The following is a 10,354-nucleotide window of genomic DNA, read 5'->3' on the forward strand; positions in this document are numbered from 1 at the left end:
TCACATCATTAATAATTCCTGGTACTTACACATGGAAGTCATGGTTGGTGTAGGGCTAATGGTGCTAGTGGATGGTGGATATGGAGTCACAATGATATCAATGACACCTCCACCATCACCACCATTTTCAGGTGTGATGATTAAGGTACCAATTATCCTCCTATATCTGTTGCCAACAAGAACAAGCTGTGCATTGTCCATCAGAATCTTTTTAATGTTGCTTTGAATGGATGTTGTATCTTGACCAGTAAAAAGAATATTTGTAACAACAACATCAGGGTTACCTCTGAAATGAAAACAAAAGTCATAGTTTGCTATGCAAATATTTACTACATTTAGTCACAATGCCTTAATGTTTCCGAGTTGAAAGCTTACTCGTTGTAGAGACTGTATACACAAACTTTGCATAAGCTTAAAACAGAAATAAAGAATAATAATGATAATTGATTCAAGTCTATAACATGTGGAGGACATACATACATTTATTGCTTTATTTTGACACCCACATGTATTGTTCACCAGTACACAAATCTATTGAAGTCAAGTTTCATTGTTGAAAATTTAAAAAAAACATGTTCATGTTAAGCTTTAATAGAAAAAGGAACACAATCATTAAATCAATAAAATGCAACCATGGGTTTTTCTTGAGACCAACACATTGTTTTATTGACCTATGAAATATGATTAAATTGGCCAATGATATAAAAAAATCCAGTGCACTGAGTGTAAGAAAGATTATTAATTTTTGTATTACTTTCATGATCTACAAATATCAGCCAATCAGAATAATTTTTATGAAAGTACTACATTATTGATTGATCAGTCAAATAATTAATCATTTACTCATTCATCACTCTAGCTAAATAGAAATAGAAATAAAAGTGAGTGCTCCCTTCTGCCACTTATATGTCCACCCACCACCATCTTATCAGATTACTGTATGGTATCTAATACTAAATGTGTGGTGAGTTGTTCATTAATTTGCTATCTATTTATGTACACTTTGTGGAGAATACAAGAAACAAATGTGACTGTTCTTTTATCTGTTGTTACCACAAATAGCAAATAGATACCATCTTTTACATTTTTTCATCAACAGTATATATCCTTTGTATGACTAAAATCTGCCATGATTAAATAAATGTGACCCTTTCATGAAAGTATACACTGTGGCCATCACGTCCATAGAAAAATCCCAAGGTTGAGCACTTAATTATTCATCCATTCCATCCAACAATTACAAATGCACAAGGAAATAAATAACCAAATATCCAAAATTTCTTCAACTTTATATCAGTGAATGACTTATCAATCAATCAATGAAATAAACATCCAAATCTTTTTGAACTCTAGATCAGTGACTGAATTATCAATCAATAAAAAAAAATATTAAATTTTGTTGAACTCTAGATAAGTGACTAAATTATCAATCAATGGAATAAACATCCAAATCGTTTTGAACTCTAGATCAGTGACTGAATTATCAATCAGTGAAATAAATATCCAAATCTTTTTGAACTCTAGATCAGTGACTGAATTATCAATCAATGAAATAAACATCCAAAACATTTTTGATTAGTGGATGAATTATCAATCAATGAAATAAAAAAATACAATTTATGATACTCACCCAAATCTCTCAACATTACAGCTGTAGTACCTGTACCTGAGCTCGCTGTTCAACAATATGCGCTCAATCTGCAAAAGGTTGTAGTGAAAGTACTCCAGTTCAAGTCCAAAGTCTCTCTCTCTCTCTCTCTCTCATTTGTCATGTAAAATCATTTCCTTAAAAAAAATACCAACTTTCTTGGGCTTTGATAACAGTCCATACATAATCAAGTCAAAATGTACTCAAGTTAAATAAATTAAATCAAAAGTTTAATGTACCAGTAATAAATGACTGAGAAAGGTAGGGTCATGGTACTAGTGACCCTTCTGTTCTTAGTTTCTTTGGATCAAAGTGCGTACACACACACACACACACAGTGATTGTATGGAAGTTCTAGCAGTTGGGACATGGCATTCAATAGCTATATGTTACAGGTTTATATTTACAACTGGAGTTCTGGATATGGGTACTCATCTTCACAAGCCAAGGTTCTGATATGTTAACGTTATCTACATCTTGGTGGATCAATCAGATATATCAGTCTGCTTCAAGTCTGTGAATTTCATTGGATGCAGTGGCAAGCCACCACATTCAATCAAAATCCAATTCTTCAAATTTGAACATTGCTTCTACATGATCAAGACCAAGGGAGAACACAACCAGAATGAACTCATAAATAAGTAGTTATCCACTGCCGTTACATGTTTGAATAAATACATCCTTTCCTTCAAATACACCTGTAACAGCTTCTCTCTTATCTGTAGTCATACTTTCAATATTAAACTTACAAAGTATCCTTTCAAGTCAATTGCCTCCACCATCTTTGGTCAATGTACAATGTACTGCTGTTACATGCTATTGGTTATTTGCTGTTACATACAAACATAGCCAATTCATGAAATCCAATAGATGTTGCTAGGACAAAGCATTGAAATATATGATCGTTCTGCCAAGGTGTAGATAAGGTAACACATGAGAACCTTGACTAGCAAAGATGCCAGGTACTGTTCTACAACATTTTTTTTGCCAAAAAATGATACAGATGAGATTAAAGGAAATAACACATGGTGAAAACATTAAGTCCCCTATTAATTTTTAGGTGCTTTTGTTAGAATAGTTCACACCATACTAGCATAAGCAATTCCAAGTCAAAACATGTCTGGAATCAGCTATGGGTTTAAAACCTACTTTGAAAGCCCCAAACATTTTTCAATACAAATGCCTCTACCAGTTTAAATCAGGTATGAGTCCCAAGCCCCAAACATTTTTCAATACAAACGCCTCTAACAGCTTAAATCAGGAATGGGTCACAAGCCACAAACGTTTTTTAATACAAATGCCTCTAACAGTTGAAATCAGGTATGGGTCCAAAGAGCCAAACATTTATCAATACAAATGCCTCTAGTTTAAATAAGGTAAGGTCCAAAGCCCCAAACATTTTTTAATACAAATGCCTCTAACAGTTTAAATCAGCTATGGGTCCAAAACCTACTGTGAAAGTCCCAAACATTTTTAAATACAAATGCCTCTAACAGCTTAAATCAGGTATGAGTCCCAAGCCCCAAACATTTTTCAATACAAACGCCTCTAACGGTTTAAATCAGGAATGGGTCACAAGCCACAAACGTTTTTTAATACAAATGCCTCTAACAGTTGAAATCAGGTATGGGTCCAAAGAGCCAAACATTTATCAATACAAATGCCTCTAGTTTAAATAAGGTAAGGTCCAAAGCCCCAAACATTTTTTAATACAAATGCCTCTAACAGTTTAAATCAGCTATGGGTCCAAAACCTACTGTGAAAGTCCCAAACATTTTTAAATACAAATGCCTCTAACAGCTTAAATCAGGTATGAGTCCCAAGCCCCAAACATTTTTCAATACAAACGCCTCTAACGGTTTAAATCAGGAATGGGTCACAAGCCACAAACGTTTTTTAATACAAATGCCTCTAACAGTTGAAATCAGGTATGGGTCCAAAGAGCCAAACATTTATCAATACAAATGCCTCTAGTTTAAATAAGGTAAGGTCCAAAGCCCCAAACATTTTTTAATACAAATGCCTCTAACAGTTTAAATCAGCTATGGGTCCAAAACCTACTGTGAAAGTCCCAAACATTTTTAAATACAAATGCCTCTAACAGCTTAAATCAGGTATGAGTCCCAAGCCCCAAACATTTTTCAATACAAACGCCTCTAACGGTTTAAATCAGGAATGGGTCACAAGCCACAAACGTTTTTTAATACAAATGCCTCTAACAGTTGAAATCAGGTATGGGTCCAAAGAGCCAAACATTTATCAATACAAATGCCTCTAGTTTAAATAAGGTAAGGTCCAAAGCCCCAAACATTTTTTAATACAAATGCCTCTAACAGTTTAAATCAGCTATGGGTCCAAAACCTACTGTGAAAGTCCCAAACATTTTTAAATACAAATGCCTCTAACAGTTTAAATCAGGTATGGGTCCAAAACCTACTGTGAAAGTCCCAAACATTTTTCAATACAAATGCCTCTAACAGTTTAAATCAAGTATGGGTCCAAAACCTACTGTGAAAGTCCCAAACATTTTTAATACAAATGCCTCTAACAGTTTAAATCAGCTATGGGTCCAAAACCTACTGTGAAAGTCCCAAACATTTTTCAATACAAATGCCTCTAACAGTTTAAATCAGGTATGGGTCCAAAACCTACTGTGAAAGTCCCAAACATTTTTCAATACAAATGTCTCTACCAGTTTAAATCAGGTATGGGTCCAAAACCTACTGTGAAAGTCCCAAACATTTTTCAATACAAATGCCTCTAACAGTTTAAATCAGGTATGGGTCCCAAGCCCCAAACATTTTTCAATACAAACGCCTCTAATGGTTTAAATCAGGAATGGGTCACAAGCCACAAACGTTTTTTAATACAAATGCCTCTAACAGTTTAAATCAGGTATGGGTCCAAAGCCCCAAACATTTTTCAATACAAATGCCTCTAACAATTTAAATCAGGTATGGGTCCAAAACCTACTGTGAAAGTCCCAAACATTTTTCAATACAAGTGCCTCTAACAGTTTAAATCAGGTATGGGTCCCAAGCCCCAAACATTTTTCAATACAAATGCCTTAACAGTTTAAATCAGGTATAGGTCCCAAGCCCCAAACATTTTTCAATACAAATGCCTTAACAGTTTAAATCAGGTATGGGTCCAAAACCTACTGTGAACATTTTGATGCTTCACTGTTCAGAGACAAGTTCATGCAAAGGAGTGACTGTAATTCAATAGTTAAGTTTTCTTCAGTGACTTTAATTCAATAGTTAGGTTTTCTTCAGTGACTTTAATTCAATAGTTAGGTTTTCTTCAGTGACTTTAATTCAATAGTTAGGTTTTCTTCAGTGACTTTAATTCAATAGTTAAGTTTTCTTCTGAGACTTGACTAGCCATTCATAACATTAGTTTATTCCATGCTGGAATCGGCTTTAAGAACTTATTATCAACAATAACACTTAAAGTTCTTTTCCTTTTTTATGTTAGCTGCAATTTTTCTCCAGCCTTTCTGTGTACATGAAATTATGATAGTCTTCTGATTCATCAACAAATTTTTTTCACCATGCTTTCAAAAACTTTAGGCACGTCATTAATAAGTATCAATAAAAAGAATTGGTTTCAAAACAGACCTTTGTGATATCCCAATGATAGCACCTGCCCACTAAGGCACTTGATGCTACCAAAACCTTTTACTTTCTATTAGTAAAAAACTGACAATCCATTCACGATTTTCTTCACCTTTAATATCATGATGCTTCAATTTTCCTAAGTAATTTCTAATGTGGAAATAATAATAATAATATTAATAACTTTATTTAAAGATGGTAACATGATTAGCTGAAGAACTAATTTACCCCGAGACCCTCATTTTGTCCAGTGCCTCGTATGGGTCTAGGCAGATACATTCTATATCCATTCATCAATAACATGAAGCACTGGTAATTAGATGCAACATGGTCAGCCTGATCAAGGTCCATGCTGATTATTATTAAAAAAGAATACTGCAAATAGTTCATGACCTTTTCTCTGCTAAAGATCTTGATCTTTGATTTAGGTATCTGATATTGTATGAAAAGGCATGGACCTGAGTAATGTGTCATCACAGAATTGTAAGGCTTACAAAGTGACAATGTCAGAATGGAAACAGGGCAATTAATGTGTCACCACAATATCATAGGGCTTACAAAGTGACAGCCTAAGAATGGAAACAAGGCAATTAGTGTGTCACAACAATACTGTAGGACAGTCTTAATATGGAAAAAGGGCAATTACTGTGTCACCACAATATTGTAGGGCTTACAAAGTGACAGCCTAAGAATGGAAACATAGTGTATCACCACAATACTGTAGGATAGTCTTAACATGGAAACAGGGCAATTACTGTGTCACCACAATATTTTTGGACAGATTCAATATGGAAGCAGGGCAATTACTGTCACCTCATTACTGTACAGCTTACAAAGTGACACCCTCAACATGGAAACAGGGCAATTAGTGCATCATCACAATACTGTAGAGCTTACAAAGTGACAGCCTCAACATGGAAACAGGCAATGATTAACATCATTCTTTGTTGTAATAGTTTAGTTGGCAGAACATGTGGACTCATAATCAAGGTTGTGGGTTGGAAAACCTGTGCAGGCCAGTCTGAGTTGGTTGACTGTTGATTCAGCATGTCTTTGGGAAATGCAATTATTTCTTAGTTCTGCTATGTGTATGTATTTTACATTATTTGCTGCTGTTATGTGTATGTATTTTACATTATTTGCTGCTGTTATGTGTATGTATTTTACATTATTTACTGCTGTTATGTGTATGAATTTTACATTATTTGCTGCTGGTATGAATATGTATTTTACATTATTTGCTGCTGGTATGTGTATGTATTTTACATTATTTGCTGCTGGTATGTGTATGCATTTTACATTTTTATGTGCTGCTGTTATGTGTATATATTTTATGTTATTTGCTTCTGTTATGTGTATGTATTTTACATTATTTGCTGCTGTTGTGTGTATGTATTTTACATTATTTGCTAGTTAGTTTCTTTTTCTTATTTTTTTTATTGCATTATGCTACAGTAATGTGTCTATAACATTGTATATTTGACTTGACACTTGTCCAAAATCAAGTTAATTTTCTACTTGACCTGAATAATTGATTTTGTTGAATCTGTAAACAACTAATACATAATTTAGTTAATAATTTCTTTTTAGAAAATGCTAATTGTGACCTGAGGTCAGTTGTATTATTGGTGTGTCCAGAAATTCATTTGGATACAAATTTTATTTATTCAAATTATTTCAGTTATTCTTCTCCAGAAATACAAAGTGCTCTTCAAAGATAACATTCTTGGAAATAAAGACTTGAATTTATACTATAATTTCAAATAAGAATTTATTCTTGGGTTGTATTATTGTAATCTAACAAAAGATTGTTGGCACAACAACATTATACAGGTCACCACAGGCATATCAAGACCTTCAGCATTGGATTTAATTTGGATTTACACTAATGTTTATTCAGAACTAATTATTAGGACTTGTGCCTGAATTATATGATTATTTGGGATTTAATTCATAATACCCTAAGTTCTTTTCTCAACATTTTCATTTCGCATTCTAGGAAATTAAATTATTTGTTGAATTTTACAAAACTTGTTGTTTCTCACTCCTTTGTAATACTTATTTTAAGACGATAGAGTCATAATAAATGCTTATGATTTATTTATTTATTTAATGATTTATTTGTTTATTTGGTCCTGTCAAATTTTATACAACAAAAATGCTCCATTTAGTTTCAGCGATATAACTTGAATACAATTAAATTATTTTTGTAGCACATTTCTGGCACATAATTTTCTGTGTCATTTCATTCTATCAAAGTCGGTGTAATGATCTGATTTACTTCTCTCATAATACATTTGTCACTGCATACAATGAGCACATGTTGCTGCATATAATGAACACATGTGACTGCATACAATGAGCACATGTCACTGCATACAATGAACACATATCACTGCATACAAAGAACATGTGTCACTGCATACAATGAATGCATGTCACTGCATACAATGAACACATTTTGCTGCATACAATGAGCACATGTTGCTGCAAACAATAAGCACATGTCACTGCATACAATGAATGCATATTATTGCATACAATGAACACATGTCACTGCATACAATGAGCACATGTTGCTGCATACAATAAGCATGTCACTGCAAACAATAAGCACATGTCACTGCATACAATGAATGTCACTGCATACAATAAGCACATGTCACTGCATACAATGAGCACATAGCTGTTAAGAGTCTATATCTTAAATTAAGAAACAAAAACAAATGAAATTAACTAATTTTAAGTAAAATCAACAAGTTGTTTAATTCTCTAATCCAAAGTGAAAATTCAAACAACACTTGTAGCATTGTGAATTGCATCCCAGATAATCCTAAATGTCCTATCACAAGTCCAAAAGTATAGCATGTTCTAAATTAATTCCCATAGTCTTGAATGTCTTAGTGTACCACAGTGATGCAATTCAAAATGTCGTTGAATGAGTTTTCAGTAATTCCAAAATAATGTGTTGATGCAATGTTAATGTCACATTTAAAGAAAACAGGCAATTTAGTAACACAGTGAGTGTGTCTCTGTTGCGGGGTGTGTGTGTATGCATGCATACGTATGTACATGTTTGTGTGTAAGGATGCAACACAACATATCCTCCCCCAACATATTAGGTCAGGTGTTGATGCAGGGAATATTTAAAATCTTGGCAAGTTGTATTAAATATTTTTTTGGCACACTCCAAGCAATAAGAACAAATGTACCACAAGCAAACTAGAATTACACTCATGGGGATGAATAGCACATACATTGGCACTAGTTTGGCAAACAATGTGGCAAACTTCCTATTTATATAAATCTCTCTCTCTCACACACACATACAAACATAGAGGATTCAATGATACCATACTGAATTTTAATTCATTATATACTAAATCTGCATGTCATTACTTATTTATAATATTCAATTACTGACATACATCTACAAAACAATTATTTGTAATCGCCCCATATACATTATCTTGAAATATCCGAGGTACATTAGTGTTTTAAGATCTAACACATCATGTCTGTAACAAGACATGAATATTTCTAAAAATTACTACATTGACATGAAACAAGTCTAACTGACTTACATCAGCACAGAAAGGGATGGCAAGGCTGCGGAACTGATAGGAATTTGAGTTCATGAGATCGGAGCTGTACGTCAGATTATACACAGCTACTGTCAACTTTGCAAGCACACCAACTGCAGAAATAAAGAATGCGTTATCAGCCTTGAAAAGAAATACAGTATAAGTATTATTGTCAACATAAGCCTTACTAGAAAGTATCAAGATTTCAGAAATTGAGATTTTCACTGAGATTTTCACAAAATCACATCCATAGTTATGACTATTTTGCTAAGAAAAATTATAAAATCATACCTTGGCCTGTGTGTGTGTCTGCTTGTGTGCTTGAAGACCACATTACAACTTTCATTTTAAAACCTCATATTAAAACATGGTTCCTATTATAAGGTGAGTATAGTCATGTATCTCATTTTGTTAGGTGGTAGTAAAAGTGTATATATATATATATATATATATATATATATATATATATATATATATATATATATATATATATATATATATATAACGTACTTCACTAAAAGATGGTCTCACAAGAAGGTGGAGTATCCTGTGGTTGCCATGGAGAGTGTTGTAACAAGGGAGTACTATAACAGAGGGGGCACTAAAACAAAGTGGGTGTTATTACAGAGGGGGTACTATGACAGAGAGAACATTATAACAGAGGGTGTACTATAACAATGGGAGTACTATAACAGAGGGGGTACTATAACAGAGGGAGTACTATACCAGCATCCCTGAAATACTACTTTCATTAAAAAAGGAAAGAAAAAAAGCACTCTTTATTTTTAAGTTGTCAAAATTTGTCATGATGGCAACTCTATAATGTTTTTTGAAAATTCATTAAGAATTGATGCAAAGTACGTTTGTATTACACCACTTTCAAAGACGTTTCTTGAAAATTCAAGAAAGAACTGATGAATTGTACATTTATTTTACACAACTTTCTTAGAGACGTTTTTGTAGGGTTGTCTTTAAATTGAAGAAAATTGGAGATTCTGAAGGAAAATAACAATATTGGATGGGAAAACTTCTGCCCTTGCACTAGTCCGATAAATCAACCCCCTCCTCCCATCTGTGTTGATACTGATGGACGACATGTCCACTGAAATCAATATCATCACGGGGGAGGGGCTGATTTATCGGCCTACCCTTGCACGTGTAAGAAACGGCGATGGAAACTAGGTGCAATAGAAAGGCCTAACAGCTTTGTGACCTACCTTGCAACGGAGGTTTTGGTGTATTAATGATGGGACCAGTTAGGGTCCTGATATCCACAATGTAACCATTGATCAACGAAATTTCCAGGTCAGTGCCACTAAGAACAACTCTGTTTGCTCCATTGTAAATGACGTTAGGGATCTGGATCCCAATGTTATCGATGTTGCGTCGAAACATCAGGTCAAATGATACTTCTACTGATCCGTCTCTATTAAAATAACCAATAGTGGAATTCAATTAGAAACCTAGCTGTCTGAAACTGTATCAAAATACAATGCAAACTATTT

General features: G+C 33.7%; 1 protein-coding gene across 1 annotated transcript; it reads right to left on the minus strand.

Annotated features, from left to right (window-relative positions):
* On the minus strand, positions 1–5,616 carry LOC149798750 (uncharacterized). The gene is made up of 3 exons (XM_089957285.1): positions 5,494–5,616; positions 1,631–1,698; positions 1–286 (listed from the first exon to the last, which is right to left on the minus strand). Exons 1-3 carry the CDS (start codon positions 5,614–5,616, stop codon positions 1–3), a joined length of 477 nt encoding a protein of 158 aa, XP_089813411.1.
* Positions 5,617–10,354: the final 4,738 nt, after the last annotated feature.

Source organism: Sinohyriopsis cumingii, chromosome 5 (genome assembly GCF_028554795.1).
Source record: "Sinohyriopsis cumingii isolate HCF-2022 chromosome 5, ASM2855479v2, whole genome shotgun sequence".
Classification (NCBI taxonomy): domain Eukaryota; kingdom Metazoa; phylum Mollusca; class Bivalvia; order Unionida; family Unionidae; genus Sinohyriopsis; species Sinohyriopsis cumingii.